General features: G+C 41.7%; 2 protein-coding genes across 10 annotated transcripts in view; one reads left to right on the top strand and one right to left on the bottom strand.

Moving 5' to 3' along the window:
• The window catches only part of ZRANB1 (zinc finger RANBP2-type containing 1), a 41,608-nt gene extending 38,022 nt beyond the window's left edge, over positions 1-3,586 (top strand). The window contains exon 11 of the mRNA XM_079976587.1: positions 79-3,586. Coding sequence (XP_079832713.1) covers positions 79-297 — 219 coding nt within the window. The 3' untranslated portion in view covers positions 298-3,586. The remainder of the gene's footprint in view (positions 1-78) is intronic.
• The window catches only part of CTBP2 (C-terminal binding protein 2), a 209,957-nt gene continuing 193,010 nt past the window's right edge, over positions 2,165-19,111 (bottom strand). For 7 of the 9 annotated variants that reach the window (XM_079976584.1, XM_079976586.1, XM_079976581.1 and 4 more), the window contains 6 exons: positions 18,888-19,094; positions 16,171-16,385; positions 13,936-14,066; positions 12,264-12,391; positions 10,220-10,337; positions 2,165-6,388 (listed from right to left, as the gene is read on the bottom strand). In XM_079976584.1, the coding sequence (XP_079832710.1) occupies positions 6,208-6,388; positions 10,220-10,337; positions 12,264-12,391; positions 13,936-14,066; positions 16,171-16,385; positions 18,888-19,094 (980 nt within the window). In that variant the 3' untranslated portion in view covers positions 2,165-6,207. Of the gene's footprint in view, positions 6,389-6,653; positions 7,007-10,219; positions 10,338-12,263; positions 12,392-13,935; positions 14,067-16,170; positions 16,386-18,887; positions 19,095-19,111 lie in introns of all 9 variants that reach the window. The other 2 variants (XR_013839072.1, XR_013839073.1) reach the window with 2 other exon arrangements.

Here is a 19,111-nt window from a genome sequence, read left to right as displayed (position 1 = left end):
GCACCCCTTTTTTAAAAAAAGTTGTGGTCACTAATCTGATTTTAATCATGTCCTAAGTGTTGTGTTCTTTTTCTGAAGATTGGTAATGAGGAACAACAGGAGAAGCTGCTCAGGGAGTGGCTGGACTGTTGCGTGACGGAGGGTGGAGTCCTAGTTGCTATGCAGAAAAGTTCTCGCCGGCGCAACCATCCCCTGGTAACACAGATGGTAGAGAAATGGCTTGATCGCTATAGACAAATTCGCCCCTGTACATCCCTTTCAGATGGAGAAGAAGATGAAGACGATGATGATGAATGATAAAATTGAGATACCTGGCTGAGAATAATGTGTGGTGAGGTCCCCCAGCACTTGGGGCATGCGCTAGCAATTTGTTACACAACGACCTAATTGTAGCAGGAAGCAGCCTGCGTAAGATTTTTAATCGGCATGGGGAGAATTCAGAGGCTCAACATATATGTGAAGACAGCTACGTTGGTTGGACTACAGTTTGTAAAAAAGCAAAGCCCTAATTTTATTACCAAGACAGAAAGCATTTTTCTTTCCAGTTGTACATCTGCCTATAAATGTACCGCATGTAGTTGTGTAAGAAAGTTGTGTAATTGGAAAAAGTATTACCAGCATCTTAAAATAATTGAAAAAAAATTCTTTTGAATAAGGGCACTTAAAAGCACACCGTAGATTAATATTTGTTCTTTTTGAGACTTACAGTAAAACTTGGTTCTTCTGCATCACTTCCTAAGCATTCTAACAGACCCATTTTATATGCAATCTTCCTAATGCCCAGGTCAGATGATGTGGCTTTTCTTTTTGCTGTTGAAGCCATATATACCCAGAGTGAGTCAAAAGTATGAGCAGTTCATTGTTTTTATTCAGATTTGAGTTACCTTTGTGCCCATTATAAGTAGATGAAATGTTAAAGGGAAAAAAACACACCAACCTATGGAAGGGATGATACATTTTGATTGAGTGAACTTTGTTTTTTTTGTTTTTTTGTAAAGGATTCTCTGCTGTCGGTTCATATTTTGTATCTCTTATTTGGAATATTTTCCCCCCTTCCAGCATACTTAAAGTAGTCAGAGAAGTACTGTTCCAGAGAGCTATATGCTAACTACCGTGTGGAATCTGCTACATCTAAACTGAACTGAAAAAACTGCATTTTGTCCAAACCTGATCTTGCTGTGAGTTGTACAATAGAAATTACTATTTTATCAAGCCTTTCCCCTGCAAGTTAAAATCACCTCCATTAAGGAGCACTCCTTGGTCATTAAAATCGAGTGAGAAAGCACTTTGGCAGTTTTCCTTAAAAGCCTTCATTCTAAAGCTTTGTTTTAAAGTACTGTATATTATCTTTCCTTGGTATGTAAACTTTGGAATTTTTTGCATGTTGATTGATTGTGGCCACATTTGAATATGTAAGTTTCCTGAAAGTATAAGTTCAGAATATATTCTCCAGTAGAAAATTCTTTTTTTATTATACTTGATAACTTTAGCCATGCTATCTTGAATGGATATAGCCTATCCAAAAACCTCACTTTAAAAAAACACTAAAGGTTGAATAGTTTTGTATGCATAAAGCAGATCCTGATAAGCACTTTTTGAAGACTAATGATGGTGGAAATGAGGACAAGCAACCTCTTGCAAAATAGTTTTCCTTGTTTAAGAATCTGGACAGGAGCCGTACATTTACATATGTGTAAAATATATATATAGGAACCCTTCAGAATTTGCTGCTTTTTCCAAATGTGGATTAGATGGTGTTGAAAATTACTTTACAAAAGTAATCCTGTTGACAAACCTACCCTGAAATTTCTTCAAGGTACTACATTGAAGAAGTACATTGATTCAGCTTTTTGATCTCTGAAATGTAAAAGGATGGATGTGTTTTGGTCATTAGTTCTCTCTTTTGGTGCATGCAGAGATTATTGGGCAAAGGTACATGCTTACCTTTGATGAGTCAAATTTCCTAAGCTGGAGAATAATTGGATTTCTTTTTAAAAAACAGGTCCTGCTTTTATGTGCAATTCTAATTTTAGGTTTTCTAAATGCTTTTTCTGCCTACATTACATACTTAGTGGTGGCATCCCCATAGTCCTGGACCAATGCAATAAGCTGTGCTTTTGTGGGAGGAGTCAGTTACCTAAAATAATGGAAGTTTTTTTAAAAAAAGATCTGAGTCACTGTGCTGCCATCTATAGCTGATTCTAGTTCGATACATATGTCTTAAATGTAAGCATTAATATCCTAGTAGGGAGAAATGGCTGAATCTCCAGCTATCTTTATTCCGCTGCAGTAGCAAAGCCTGAAATTTTTGGAGTCTTTTTGGATGAAAGTGTTTGCTACTGCCTGGAATAAAAAACACAATAATGTGCATTTTTACTGGCTCCTAGCTACATATACAGACAGAAACATTGAAACCACTTCTTGTAGTCTCAGTACAGCCCTGTGATAATCAGTGGTGGTTAGTGGTTTTATAGATTGTAATTCCAGTAGCTGTTACAGGGCTGGAGAATAGGCATTGAGCAAGTTGTGGCGAGCCTGAAACACTGCAGTAATGCATGGGTCTCTAACCTGATACACCTTTTTTTAAAAAAGTCCAGGCTTTGCCACTTATTGTGATCTAAGTTACAGTTGAGGTAGTATTTTTTTTAATTAAACCACCATTTCTGAAGCTGAAGGGCAAGTTCCATCTTGAGTCTATAGTGGAGATATATTATAAAAATCTATTATATATTTCCTGCTTTAAGTAGTGGTTTTTCATCCATTTGAATTGCTTGGTTGTGTTCTTTTTGGACTGCAAAATTTGCTGCCCCCTCTCCTTATAAAAAAAGAATCACTTCATGTGGTAAAACAAAAAGGAATGGTTTGGCAGCAAAATGGCTCCCCCTTCTTGGCATCTCAAACCATTTTGTATCTTAATTACTTTTAATATCTTGTTTGAAGCTTTGTTCTACTGCATAAACCTATGCTTCCTGAATCACGCTAACATTTTAAGAACTCTTCAATGACATACGTCCTCTGTACTAAGATGACTTCCACACCCACAACTGTTATATGGAAGTTTGACTTACAGCCTCCTCTAAAACTACATTTTCCTCTAGTTTTAAGTGGAGAGTTTTCTTTTCTTTTCTTCAAGTTAGTACCTGGAAGTAATACAAAGATAATTGCATCCAAGCAGCCAAATTTTGCACCAGGGGTTCCTAGCAGATTCACTGGCAGTAGCAGAGTCTGCCTCAAATGTGAGTGTCCTATTAGAAAGTATACATTTTCATCAACATTAATTATGCCTATCTGGAATGCCACTGCCTGGTCTAAGAACAAAGTTCCAACAATAGCAGCTTCTTAAAATCACTAATGCCAGTGTAAATGTTGTTTCACCTTCATTTGTGTGGCTTCCTAAATGTTCTCTGTAACTCACCAATGTTCCTCCTCCTGATTGCTCTATACTGGTGTCTATGGTAAGTTATTCATAATTGCAGTGTTAGATCATTGACACAGCTATGAAGTTGACTCCCTTGAATATGTTCAAAGCTGGTAATGTGCTTTTCCATTAATTTAAAACAAAACAAATATAAGTTTTGTAACAATGGTTTGCTTTCAGTTTGTCTGTTAATGTATTATTCTGCCTTCTTTCTCTTCCCCCTATCCTCAAATTCCATTCTAGTCCTTATTTATTCATTTCAAATGGACACTGCTGTTAGGTTGGGAGGTCATACAGCCTGCGTTTGCCATGAAATCACATCTGTATACATTTGCGGTTGGACCTAGTTCTTACTATCCCAGTCATCTTGTCTTTTACTGCCGCTGTCCCAACGGTTGCATGGACTCATTGCGTGGTCAGTGTTGGTGGCAGCTTTACTCTTTTCTCTCCACTTCCCATGGCTCTCAACTTCTATTCCACATAGCTTAGCAATGCGTTCTGAGGATTGCAGTTTTTTTAAAAAAATATTATCGTTCTTAATAGTGTTTTTGATGCACATTTAGTGCTTTACTGTTTAAAGGAATCCTGTAAATTTGGGTTGGGAGAAGACTGACTTGGCATAGGTCCTATATTGAGTTAGTGGCTAAAGCTATTTTGAATTAAGGTTGCCAACGCCACAGTTGGTACAACAAATAATAGTAGCTTGTAGTTAACTAGTCTGGTGTGGGTTTCATGGGCCGCTTTGCAGGGTACAGCCTCATATGGATGAGAAGAGTAGTCCTTGGTCAAAGCTCCCCTCTCCTTCCCACATTCTGTTTGAAATGAGAGAATAAGCAGGCAGCAGGCTCTTAGGAGTTATGCAGTCTTGCATCTCTCCTGCTTCTGGTCTAGGAAACTCTGGGTTGCATCCAACAAAGCAGTTCTGTTAGCATAAGGACTTGGGCTGTGCATTGGTACTTCTTCTCCCTCACCTCTCTCAGGGCACCTCTTGTAATTTCCTCAAATCTGTTACAAGATCTGGAGTCTATCTCAATGTACCCATTAGTTTCTGCAGTGATGAGGGTAGGAGAGTGAGCACAGAATAGTGGAAAGTTCATCCCCATCTTGTTTTGAGTAAAGTCTTAGGTGCCAGCTAATGTCTGAACAAGCCATTAACCGACACACTGTGGTCTTCTCTTATATTCAGACAGGATTTTTGCTGGAACTGTGAGGTGCAGATACTCTAGAGGAGTCTTGTTGGTTTGCTTGGAACTTTTTTAAGTACACAGGATTTGGGGGGGGGGTAAATGTATGTTTATTTATTTATTTTAAAGAGCAGAGTTAGTTTACTTCAGACCACTTATGAGCTTCTCACAGCTCGGAAAAGAAGAGTTTATTGCGTTTTGGAATCTTGACTGCAGAGATGTATCAATCACCTTCTTTCATTGAGAAGGGTGGTTTTGGCATAGCTTGCTCTTGTTGGACCTGAAAATGTGTTAGTATTCGTACAGGGTAAAGGACATGAAGGGCCTGGTCCATGTGAAATTATAGAAATTGTCACTTTTTATTGAAAACTGCACTGAACGCTATATGTCCACCTTTACAATAAACAAATACAGTAACGGTAACACACTAAAACAAAACATACTTCTGGTAGCCATTGGTTCTGGTTTTTTTGTTTTGTTTGGGACAGCTTTTAAAACTTATCACAGAAACAGGAATGTACCCATACAAAGGCTCAAAATAGGCCATCTTTTTCAACAAAAGGCGATGATTCACAAAAGACTATGAATATAACATGTAACTAGTTGATACAAATCTAATAGGATTTGTTAAAATCAGTCACATCTAATAACACATTTTGAAGTGTTCTTGTATAAAATATCACATGAAGAAAAGAAGACTTCAATGTCTAAAAAAGTGGGTTTGTTCATACAGTCTGACAAGTTACCATAAAAAGTGTTTCTTTTTCCTGAGACATAAGGAAATGCAACATTAGTCTTGAACCCCTTCCAGCCCAAGACGTTTCCACTCAATAAAATAGCTGTGGATTTAAAACTGAGAAAAATATATTTGAGTATAAATGTGAAACGTAACACTTTTTCTTTTTTTTGCATCATCAGCACGTGTTATTGAGTGTACAGCTACTTTATTAAGTGTATCTTGTAGAATAAGCATCCATTTCTGTGGGTAAGAGGCAGCTAGTTAACATGGGCCTTTTACCCCCTCTTCCCACCAAGATTGCTGTCCTACATGACGGTAGTTAAATTTGAGTAGCATCCCTCCAATACATTAGTGGCCATATATAACTGCAACAAGCAAAACAGTTCCCCCATCTCTGGGTTATATTTCCTCAGGCTATACAAGGAGGAGCCAGGTAAGTGAGGAAGGAAAGGGCTGAAGTCACATGATGGTTTCCTCTTACTATCATGTAAGCTTTGTTAGGACTGTTGGACCTGCTCTAAGCAGCAGGTCACCTGCTATTCCCCAAAAGGGACTGAGAAGAAATATATATTCTTGTGATTGATGTAAAGATGAAGGAAACTTAAACATACAGTAACAGAAGTTGATCAGTAATGTATCATCGCATCCTAGTTTTCAGTGCTTCAGTAAGCAGGTGACTTCGTCTGCATTCCCCCTCCCTCCCCAAGTCTTGACTCCATTTTTTTGTAGTTAACACTGGAACAACATGATGCGTCAGTCCAAAATCAACCTTACAAATTTTGTATCAAATTCCCGTCAGTTCATGTGTCATCTCCCCCCCCCCCCAATGTCTCTTGGTCCCAAATCGGAGTGCTTTGAATTATCTGCTATTGCTCATTGGGATGTTCCCTGTTGTCCCCATGTTTGGATGGCTGATTAGGAGATGGAGCTTGGGAAGGATGCGCCACTGTCGGAAGATTGTGGGTAACAGGGATCCCTCCGGGGATAATACCTTCCATAGCTGCCGGAATCCCGCCTGGTGTAACGCTCACCATGCCTGGTGGATATCTAGGAAGAGTGTGATTTCTTAGTTAAAAGGAGACACGCAAGCATTCCATAGAACAACAGGCTGTGGGGGTAGTAGAAGGGTAATGAGGGAGGGGGGGAAATACCTTGCAGTCAATTTCATTCATTGCCAAATCACTGCTATCCCGGTATCGTAAGAGAAAGTACTTTTTTTTACTGCAAAATCTGTCAAGTTTTCAAAGTATGTTCGTAAGAGCAGTATTTGTTTGGGTGGGAGGGGGGAATCAAAGCTAATATAAATTATCACCTTCAAACTCTTCTTTTTTCACATTGCTTTTACCCACATTGAAGTATGAGACAAAAAAATGATTCCAGTGTTGAAAGAGAGCCGCAGAGCGCACATTTCAGCAGCTGAGGGACCAGCCTTATATGAATAATCCGCTGCTGCCATCCCTTCTTCCTGTCACCCTTTTATTGATGTCAAACATATCGGAACACAAAATACGACTGTGGCTTCTTTGCTGTTAATTCATTTGAGTGCCACAGAGGGCGACCGAAATGTTTTTTTGCTATTAGGTATCATCTCTTTCTTCCTGTAAAATCCTTTGAAGTACAAAGCAGAAGGGTGGACTGGCTCATGGAGATGCTGAAAAGAAAAACCTAAATGGAATGTGACATTGTTCTAATGTCAGTAGTTCGATAACAACATCCCTTTCCTAAACACATACATTACATTCAATTCAAAAAAAGGATGTTTCCTCTTTTAATAAAATGGCATAGAGAACATGGTGCCTGTACAGGACTAGACTCATGCTCCCACCCCAATAATGTGACTTGTGGCAGCCTGGCTCTAGCCTCTCACCAACCTCTTCTGGGGCTTTTGCTTAGCTGGAATGGGCCCTTAAATTATGATAACACTTCTACTTGTGTCTGTCTGGCTGTAAACCTCTTATATTTGTACAATGGGCTACAGTCTAGACCTTCAGAAGTCAGCTCATCACTTGCTCCATCCATATCACCAGGGGCTGAGGGAACACTCAGCCCAAGACAACAGTCTAAGTAACTTGCATAGCTAGTTCTGGAAGCTCAAAGAGGCATTTAGATTTGAGTTTCAAAAGCATGTTGGAATGCAAGAGGTACCTGCTGAAGGAAATGAGGTGAGTCCCCAAACTAGTGAGAAATAGCACACCGGCCAGCTCTTCAAAGAAGAAAACCAAAGCTGTCACAGAGTTGGTGGAAAGTCCCTTGTGTGAACAAGTGTTTGGGGGGAAATTGAGAGAAATCAACGTGGCACGTGTCATTATTACTATTAAACACATTAACTAGGCCGTGTAGATGACAGAGCTTTACACTGTGGAGTGTGTGTGTGTGTGTGTGTGAGAGAGAGAGAGAGAGAGAGAGAGAGAGAGAGAGAGAAAGAAAATGGCATACAGAGAATGAAACAAGTTGGACTTGGGCCTTAGGATACTAGAACAGAAATTGTGCTTTGGGGAAATATGCATGATAATGAAACCCTACGTAAGGAAAATTGCAGAAAACTGGTATATTATCACACTGTTAATCCTGCAAGATGAAGCAGAGCAGCCAATTCTGCAAGTCCCAAGTCGGACTGCTGTCAGAAGAGTGGGAAGCTGAAAAGCCCCCCATGTGTGAGCAGAAGCAAACTTGCATTTGTCTGGCTCTTAGTCTGTGAATTTACAGGACAAATTTAGGAAAGAAAGGTATATTGCAAATTAGTTTTAACATACAACTCCGTTCAAGGAGTGGGATTAACAAGATTAGCCTCTTGCAATAGAAGCATCATAAGCAAGGTTGTACGCTGCAGATGATATATATTCTATACTGAATTTAAATTCTGTAGTCTACATGAAATAGGTTCAATAAACAAGCTGGCATATAACTTCCATTATTTCTGCTAATCACACTGAAGAGCAAGGAGTTGCAAAAGGCAACAAGTACTGGATATCTAGACTCTTGTCTAGTTTTTCAGATTTTACTTAATATCACATACCTACTTTCCAGTCCTAGCCCTTGCTTTCTGAAACTCAGTATTAATCTCTGTTCATGAGCAGCATTGTGTGGGTTTTCACACAAGTGCAGAAGAAACATAAAACTGTGTAAAAGAAGAGATGCTGGTAGATAACAGTTTACAAAAAAGACCAGATGTATCTGTGAGGCAAAGTTAATTAGAGAAAAGAATAAAAGCTATTCTGAAGATATGCTGTAAGAGTATAGGAGAGGTCACTAGATTAGACCTTGGAAGGTTCTGTGCTGGACACAGGTAAGTCCCCCTCCCCAAAAATGCAAATATTTGTGTACACAGTAGGTAATGAAATGGGGAGGAGATAAATAAGAAGCCCAGTGAAGTCTAAAAGCTTTTCCAACCCAAACACTAGATGGAGAGAGACTAGTTCATGAAGGTTCATTTTTGTTCTTGCTATAATATGTATGCCCCTTGGGATTATGTCTCCTAAGTGAAACAAAAATTCTGGCTTTCAAAATGTCAGATTATGCTTGACTGGGATCCTTCTCCACACAGGCACACTATCCATGCATGTGGGGATTCCTGAAAAACTCACAGCCCTTTTTATATCCTATACACATAGCTACCTTTAGTGCACATGGAGGAAATCTGAGAGCACAAATTTTCATAACTGCCCTAGAGGACTATTTACCGTATTTTTTGCTCTATAACACGCACCCGACCATAACACGCACGTAGTTTTTAGAGGAGGAAAATCCGTAGGCATGCCACCCGTAGGCATTCCCTCCATAACACGCACAGACATTTCCTCTTACTTTTTAGGAGGAAAAAAGTGAGTGTTATGGTCCAAAAAATACGGTACTTGGCTAAAGGGAGGTGGAGAGAAAAGGGGTCCATTGAACCCCACTGGGATCCACCAGGGAAATTCCATAACCTCTGCAATCCTAAACACACAGGAAATTTAAAACTTGGAGGGAAACAAATTCATCTGCAGAGGTTTGCCTCCTGTTCACTGCTCTTTTTGAAGGCTGCACAAATAGTCTGGTGCTTGAGAGCTACCATAAACATCCAAGGGAGGGCATGTGCGTGAACAGAGGGGGTTTGTGAAATCATGGGCACTAGCCAATTGGGCTTTTCCTGCAACAAAACCACTGTCTCAAGGGATGTCTAAATTATCTTGTAACAAGTTACTGACAACTGCACATTTATTGCTGAATGAAACAATCGTCTGGAAGTTCCCTAAAAGGACCGATTGGCATTTCCAGCAGCCAACCCCCCCCCCCCCCAGTAACCATTCCATATCTCTCATGCTTTTTCTAGACTTAAACCTAGGTAATATATTACCCCTTAACATTACATGGGGGGGTGTGCCCTACAGTTAATTAATGTTCCACCTTTCAGCTTGTGCTGGGTGAACAGTGCATCAATATACCGGTATTTATTCATTTACAATGGTGGCCTACCTCTGCAAAGAATCTTTGAAGTCCTTAAGGAGCACTGATTATATTCCTCTCCCCAACCCCCTCCCAAACTAAAGGGCTGGTTTACTGAAACTGACTTCTGGAAGCTCCTTTTGTCAGGTAAATAGTGGGTGAGTTAGTAAGACTGAAACAGCAGAAAGGCCTTTCAGAGAAGCTCAAAGTGACTCTATAGTGGCATTATTAAGGGGCCTCTGTGCAGCGGGATACCTGTGGAGATGCTATCTCTGAACAGGATTCCCAGAATAAAGGAAGCGCCTTCTGTGGAGGAAACCTGAATACACTATTGCTGAAGGGCTACCCTACCTGAGCCCTATACAAAGATGTGTGTATCTCATTCTCTAGCTCCATTCTTGGGTAGAGAACTACAAAGTATGGTGCTTTTCCCCCAAAAAGAGTTCTTTATCTTACCTGTATGTGGCACCATTGAGCTCTGGATGAATCGCTTGCTGATCTATTACTGACCAAGGAGCTGTTGTGACAAAGAATTCCTTGTTCACGCAGTTTCGTAGGCTTTCAGGGATCCGACCTGAGGAAGGGGACAATTCAAATTCATAACAGGGTCAGGCACAAATCAGCCCAACTAATATGCAACAAGCTATATCCAAGTTGAGGTTTTCCACACCACTCGTTCTAACTCACACAGTTCTTTACTTCCCACCAAAATTCAGGGAGGGAAAGGACTGCTGTAGAATTTGCTTACGAGTAAAACAATATGCAGTGCTTTCCCCTCGCCACTCCCTGATACAGCAGCCAGATAAAAGTGCTTTGAAAGGCTGGATAATTTCCCACCCCTTTCCTGCACCAAGTCACTTTACAAGCCCCGTTACAGCAGTTTGTTGGTCATCCTGCAGACCTCGCCAGAATGAATGGAAGCTGCCCAAGATATTGTAACTTCCTCTACCCATTGGCATTTCTCCCCAAAACAACTCCACATTGGGTAATGGTAGAGAATCGACCCAGTTAGACACAGGAAAGGATGCAGAAGGTCACATAAAACAGTATAAAATTAGGCATGCTATAGCAGTGCCTGTTACATGTTTGGCATGTATTGGATGCTGGAGCCCTAGTGATTATGTGAAACCCTCAGTTATTCTGAAAAATACTTAGATAAAAGTCCACATCCCTTTTATTAGGAGTTTGCTCCATCATTAACATGATTTGCTACCATATCTCCATGACCAAAGTAGCGCCATTCAGCGCACTTGTGGTTTTGCCTTGAAGAGCAGAACAACTATAAATGCTTAGTACACAGTGCAGCATATCTTGACTACTTACCTATCAACAAACCAAATACAGTGGTACCTTGGATTACAAACGCTTTGGGTTACAAGCACTTCAGGTTACAAACTCCGCTAACCCGGAAGGAGTACCTCGGGCTGAGAACTTTGCCCCAGGATGAGAACAGAAATGGCGCTGTGGCGGCAGCAGCAGGCCCCATTAGCAAAAGCACGCCTCAGCTTAAGAACAGTTTCGGGTTAAGAATGGACCTCCGGAACGAATTAAGTTTGTAACCCAAGGTACCACTGTAGGTAACAATATTATGGCTACGCTTCCCTAAGGAGTATTTGCAGGTCCAATGCAGGAATAGCATGATGTTATGGGATAGGGACACTCAAACTAGGAGAGTTCTGGCATAGAATCCCCTAATGGCAACATCACTTTGGTTCAATGTAGGTTTTCATGTAGCAATTGCTCCTGATGTTGCAGCTGACAACTGATAGAATTTTTCAGCTTAATGAGCTTTCTGAACGAACATACACAGGCGTGCATGTGTAAGATTTAAATATGATTTAAAACAGGTTGCTAGAATCACGTTAACACTGTAGGTGATTTAAGTGTTAACCACAACTGCCCCCCTCCCCACAGTCTATGGAAGCAGAGGTATGCACTTTCCAGGACTGGTGTGCCACGTATGGTGATGTGATGTTCAGAGGTTCTTTAAACTATGCACTGGCACATACATGTGCAATCAACACTGGCGGGGACTACACCTGCACATGCTGTAGTGCCAGATAAAGCACTAGTATGGGCAAGCAGTTCATGGGATCTATAACATTTAAACTGGCCTATTGTGGTCTAAACCACTGAGCCTCTTGGGCTTGCCGATCAGAAGGTCGGCGGTTTGAATCCCTGTGATGGGGTGAGCTCCCGTTGCTCGATCCCAGCTCCTGCCAACCTAGCAGTTCGAAAGCACACAGTGCAAGTAGACAAATAGGTACGGCTCCGGCAGGAAGGTAAATGGTGTTTCCATGTGCTGCTCTGGTTTCAGTGTTCTGTTGCACCAGAAGCGGCTTAGTCATGCTGGCCACATGACCTGGAAAAACTGTCTGCGGACAAACGCTGGCTCCCTCAGCCAGTAAAGTGAGATGAGCTCCGCAACTCCAGAGTCACCTGCGACTGGACTTAACTGTCAGGGTCCTTTACCTTTTTATGGGCAAGCAAGTTGGTGTACCTGTGATAGCTCGGCGTATCTCTGTCGCGGCGGCTTCTCTCATCTCCAGTGAGGCCTGTTCGCTGTACCAAGCAGTGTGTGGTGTGCAAATTAAATTAGGAGCATCTTTTAGTGGTCCTTGAGCAAAGCTACAGGAAAACACCCCCCAAGAAACAAATATTGAGGTAAAAAAGTAAAGTTCACCAACATTTGATTTGATTTAATATTTCTATTCTCCTTTTCCAACAACAAATGTTGAGTTCTAAGCGGCTCACAACAATCAGAAAGCATTAAAAAGAAACAATAAACATCACAATTGCTACATCCAGATATTGCTAGACAAACACAGTAACATACAAATGAAGCAAACAACAACAAATTCATTGAAATGATTAATACAAATCCATAAAGTCAAAGTCAAGAAGGTGCATGCTCCCCAATTAACAGTGGTTGCCTATATATGTATAGTGATTGCCTTTATACAGAGGCAATCACCCTTCCACTATTGTTTACTGTTGTTCCTAGATACCTGAAAAATTAGGCTAGAAGAATGATACACATTGATCACGTTTTGAGAATCTTTTCTTGGCTTAATAACTGGAGTACGTCTGAGCCTTTTGTCTACACACACAAGCCCCTTTAAGTGTGCAGTAATTAAACCCGTAAGTCTCCTACTAACCATAGAATCCCATTTTGCCCAAACCAGAAAACAATAGCTACCAGTCTTAGGAGATGCCAGGATCTTATAATCAGTTTTAAGTTGGTTTAACATCCTGGCTTGTTCCAAACCTCCAAACTGTAGTATCTGAAGTAGAACACAATGTATGGTTAATGAGAGACTTCTGGCTTTAATTCCTGGATGTTGCAAAGGCAGGAGAGAAGGGGCAGCACTGAGGGTGGGGAGGAGGGCAAAGGCATGTACATATATTGTCTTTAAGCAGACAGATGATTGACCAAACTCAAGTCACATTCTCTCTCATTTTCTTTTAAAGTTGATTTTTATATGGTAAAACATCTCTCATCCACATTTTGCTACACATGCTGTGCGCCATCTGGCTGCCCATTTCATAAAAATAAGTGCTTCCCACATGTCTCTTGATTCCAAGACTTGCTTCTCTTAGATCCTTCCAGCGGTATCCACAAACAAGTTCAGCTTGAGGGGAGACCATCTGCACTGCATGATGATTCAGGCTATGAACACACTCTCCATTTACTATACATGCAGTGCGCTCCCATTGTTGGTTTGGGAAGCAGTGGACACACGACGTTAGCCACAATCCAGGTCTATCCTGTTATCAAACTCTGCATTTTGACACATTTCCCCCAAACCAGCTTTGATCCAAATTAGAAAAAAGAATGGCCTGGCTGCATTTTAAGCTGGTAATGTCAGAGAAGGCCAGAAGGCCACATCTAGCCTTCCTCACCCCTAGCTTAGCATGTCACCTGAAACCAGGATCATAATTAAGCTCTCTCCTCTTTAACCAGGATAAAGCTACCTGTGGCAACTAGCCACAACAGCTATGTTCTACCTTTCTGGAAACCGTAGGAGTATTGCTGTGCTTGGGTCCTGCTTGCAGGCATCCCACAGGCACCTTGTTGGTTCATTATTATATGAACAGAAACGGCCTAGACTGAGCCTTCGAGAACATGCAGGATAGAAGTGCAAAATGCTACAAGTGAGATCTCGACTTACCTAAATGGTTCCGATTCATGCACATCCAGTGCTGCCCCTCGTATCCTTCCTTCCTTCAGGGCTTGAGTTAAGGCCTTTTCATCCACCAGACCACCACGGGCTGTGTTTACCAAAAATGCTCCCTGCCTCATCTGAAGGGAGCCAGGGAGAAAGAAAGGACTATTCAAGCACTACTATTACCAACAGCGGGACATAAGCAGAGCATTTCCACCACTTTCCTGGCTTACTCCCGTAATGTAGCATCCTCTGGCCTCTACAAGAGAGGGGAAGCAGCAGCCCTCAAGATATTGCTGGATTGCAACACCCATCTGACCATGGGTTATGCTGACCGAGACTGATTGGAGTTAGATTCCAACTGCCTCTCGAGGGGCATAGGTTCTTCACCACTGAACTGAGTCTATGAACGGTTTTTGTGGGGGGGATCGCTCATCCTAGCAAAGAATGCTGTCCTAGTGGGATGAGTTCTAGGTCTGCATGAGGCTGGAGAGTATGTGAGTCAGCACAAATACTGATAGCAGCAAAGGAACAGACAAGGCTACAAGCAGATGCTGGAAAGAGATAATTTATTTCATGGAAAATGCCCAATAATTTGTCAACCATTTTCATCTTCCTCTGGAGAAAAGGGTCTCTTCCTCCTCCAGCAAACGCAGCTGACTCAATAACATACTTTGGAAATTGATTAGTAGAATAGAAATATATTACCACTTTCCAGACCAGTGTAAGCCCTGTCTTGGCGTTTGATGTCCTGAACGAGATCAGTGGCACAATGGCACACCATTGCACTTGAGACGAGCCCCTGGTATGACAATGTCTCAGAGGCAAAATACTGGGGATGAGGCCATTGAAACTAGCACTAGGAAAACAATTATCAGTTTTGGCCTAACAGCCTGCTGTGTAAATTTTTAAATGAGAGCATTGCATACCTGCTGCTGGTTTTTAAATGCTGCCTGAGATCTCTCAACCTCAAAAGCACTTCTTACAGATTTCTTGAACTCTTCACTATGGTAAATAAATATCCAAATAGTAGAATATACCACTCTGGAAGCATTACATTTTAGCACCAACATACTTTGTGTCCAAGGTGCTTTCCTAGGTTATTAAACGCTGTACAATGAACATTATGCTAAGAGTCCATTTGCTACTTATCCATATGTTCATTTTGCATGGAATAGGGATAATAAAGATAGCTGCAGAACCACAGCAGTATAGGATAAAAGCAGCAGGACAGAAGCAGATTCCTCAGCCTTTGGGAGAGAAATCAGCCATTTTTGGGGGTGGGGCAGGAATCTAGAACTCATGACTGAATTAGGAACAAAAGAACAACTGTTGACTGAGACTTCCTCAGGCAGAATTTAATGCACAGTTTTTTTGGTCACCTAGGTGACCTTTGCCCTGAACATGTCTGGGAAACTGTGCTTGTGTTGGGCTAGTCTGGGCATTACTTTATGACACACAGAATCACAGAATTGTAGAGACGGAAGGGACCACATGGGCCATCTAGTCCAACCCCCTACAAGGCAGGAGTTTTCCCCACAACATGGGGTTCAAACCCACAACCCTGAGATTAAGAGTCTCATGTTGTTATTTCAAAAGAGCAAGGATGAGGAGAACCTGGATGAAAGACTCCAACCCAGTTCCTCAAAATGCACTACAGTGGTACCTCGGGTTAAGTACTTAATTTGTTCTGGAGGTCCATTCTTAACCTGAAACTGTTCTTAACCTGAAGCACCACTTTAGCTAATGGGGCCTTCTGCTGCTGCCACGCCACTGGAGCACGATTTCTGTTCTCATCCTGAAGCAAAGTTCTTAACCCGAGGTAATATTTCTGGGTTAGCTGTAACCTGAAGCGTATGTAACCCAAGGTACCACTGTATTTCAAATAAGCCATTGATGTAAGCAAGTCTTGTGCCAACAAGACCAAATGACTAGAGCAAATAAAGCAAAAAGTATTGTAGGTGTGTTACATTCTGCAACGTTGGGCTGCTAACTGTAATTTACTGGCAAGCATTAAACCAACCTGCTTAAGTTCCATCACTTAACATATATAATGTGCAAAAGACAGATGAGCAGATTAGCTATAACTCTCAACTATCCCAAAGGTAAAAATGCATATGATTATTGTTTGCAGCTGCTTGGCATTATCACTGTGCCAGCAGGAATTCCAGACCTCAGCAGCCACACATTCCTAGAGCGCAGTTGGAGCCAACAAGATGATCCTCCTCCATTCAGAATTACCTGCTTAATCGTAAAGTCATTGATAAGGTGGTGATTATGTTCATTGAGGTTACAGTGTAATGACACACAGTCGCTCTGGTACAGCAGATCCTGGAGTGTGTAGACCCGCTGGACTCCCAGGGACCTTTCTATGCCATCCTGCAGGTATGGGTCATAAAAGATCACATTGAAGCCAAATGCCTTGGCTCGAACTGCAACTGCTTGCGCAGTGCGACCTAAGCCAAAAGAAAAAAGAAAAAGGCAGAGAGTTGTCATAATAGGCTTGGCATTCGCTGCATGAATTCCAACGGGTGCATTGAATGGTACCAATTGGCACGACTTGCTGCCAAACGCTTTCTCTGACCACAGCAAAGGTGTTCATGCTGCACTGATTCTCTCCTGTGTTATATCCCCGTGTTAGTGCTGCTGAAATGCGGCACCTGAAAAATGGGAGGAAATGATACTAGCACACTGGTCGGAGCCAAGGAGAGGGGCTTTGCAAGTTTTACCACTTGCTTCATGCGTCTTACTATCTGCCACATGCCCAATTAATGCTGGGCTACCATACCAGCAGGCTTAATAAATAGGCAGCGAGTTTGCAACATGGCCAAACTGGAGCAGCTTTATATTTGTGGTACGTTTTTAATGTAGCCCTCAAAATTGAATTGTGGGGCCCAGGTATCATTCACCTCCCTGACCAGCACTGAAATGCTCTATACCCAAGAAAATAACTCCTTCTGAATGCAAAGAACAGAAAGCCTACCTGCACTATCCTGTTATTTCAACGATTTTGACTTTTTATGGTATTAATTGTCTTAAATGGAAGTTTCTGTAGTGGCTAGTGAGCTACTTTTAGTTCATAGGGTCACAAGGTGTGCAAAGCCTGTTCCAGTGGCATAGTAATAATACTGTCCTGATCTGCCTTTAAAGGTGATATGGACAATAGCTCTTATTTTAGACTGCAAGAATTCACAAATGCATACCATGAATATACAAATGATAGCTATTATCAGCAAGCCCCCATTACTCATTACCTGTTACTCATTATATATTTTTAAATGCTGGCACCTTGCCCTAAGCACTTGACAAGTGCCTCATGTCAACTGACCTGGAATTTCATTTACTGTAATGCAAAATTGGGTCGGGGGAAAGAGGGGACAACATACCAGAAACCCATCCAGGTATACTGATATTTTTACATGAGCAAGAGGGTATCAGAGAACATCATGATTTGTGCCTTTCTCCTTCCCTACTGTTAGGTTTTAAATCTAAGAGCTGGATTCTTAGGACAGAGTCCTACTGCCAACTTAGTTGAAGGTCAAACATGAACCATGTAATGCAGCGTGTATAAGGGCATTATTTGAATCTGCCTTTAGAATACAAGCAGCTACGGCATATTTTTTTTAAAGTCCATTAACTATTTGCCAATGCACTTCAGATGTAATTAAAATGAACAGACATTGCTATATGAATCCATAAAGGGAATGCAACACTAGTGTAATGCCAAATTCTCAAACTGGAAGGAGGGAACTCTAGCGGGCAAGGAACGAATGTCCACTGCAAATAAGTAACATAGCTTATCAAAAGTACTAGAGTGCAGATCTTCCGCACCCACAGTAGTAACTAAAGTGCTGGGTTCTAGCCACATTTAAGCCTCTGACCTAAAAGAGGAAGTCATGTTAAGGAAATCTGATTATGATCATCTTTGGTAGAACAACAACAACAAAACCCCTCTGAGCCTTATTTATTATAAGAGCAACTTGTTTGCTATAGCCTCCCCCCCACCCTTTCCTTCTGCGCTCTTGCTGAATGGCTATTTAATTGGGCATGACTAAGACAACTGTCATGGTTTGGAAGCAAAGGTTTAATAAGGCTCTTCTGATAAAGAGGGACAGCTGCAGTGCAATCAGCAGGTCATTATCCACAATGTCATTCCAATTCAATGTCACCGCCTGGGCTCAACTAACCGACTTCTACATCAAGATAGGAGTCTTCTTTTCAGAAAATGGAGAGAAAGCCAAAGAACCAGACGTAATCATGCCTTCATGTCGGAAAGTAGGTGAATGGAATAAAATAATGCGGATTCTGCTGGGATAGTTTTCTCTCTCTCTCTCTCCCTTTCTTGACTGCCATATTTCTGAACAGATGGAATGGAAGAAGCACACCTATCTTTGATTGCAATTACTCATTAAAGTACAACTCGGGGCCTGGTGTAGAAGAAGTTGGAGAAAAATATGCACAAATGCCTATTAATTAGCCAAATTTACACTGAGTGTTCATGGAGGTGGGGTGAACCAAGAGTACTGAGTCTCCCAACAGCAACTACTGGAGAGTGGCCATAGCTCACAGAACATCAGCTAGTTTGCAATTGAGCATCTCTAGTCTTATCGGCTCATGAGGCTGTGCTCCTTGTTTTGCATTGTACTGGAACAGTTGAACTCAGGAGCTCTGAGCCCCTCACAAGCAGGGCTTCTGTGGACTGTGTGCTAAAAGCAAGCAGATGTTTTAGCTGAATTCTGCAAATTGCATAAATGATATTTTTCTCTGGTGAAAGAAAAACAGCCGGGGATTTTAAATACCCGCCTCCTCCTTCAACACACATTGTGCAAGGCTGCAGCTTCCTCAAGCAAATGTTGCAGTTGCAAAGCACGATGTCAGAATCCATGCAGATCTCCTTGTAAAGCCCAACCCCCTGTTGTTTTAGTGAAAGAAATGTGACCCATTTTGAATAAACATACCAAATCCAATTAGGCCGAGGGTTTCGCCTCTAATACGAGCTGCTCCAGAAGCCACCTCCCGAATCTGCTCCACGCTCTGCACTCTGGTTCCTTCCCTCAGTGCCTGGTAGAGCCAAGTGTTCCGTCTGTAGAGATTCAGGACATGGCACATCGTGGAGTCTGCCGTCTCTTCTACTGCAGCCGAGGGAATGTTGCAAACAGCAATTCCTGGTGAATGGGGCAGA

The sequence above is a fragment of the Podarcis cretensis genome (genome assembly GCF_951804945.1).
Source record: "Podarcis cretensis genome assembly, chromosome: 5".
Classification (NCBI taxonomy): domain Eukaryota; kingdom Metazoa; phylum Chordata; class Lepidosauria; order Squamata; family Lacertidae; genus Podarcis; species Podarcis cretensis.
This window is presented reverse-complemented; position numbering and strand designations above follow the sequence as displayed.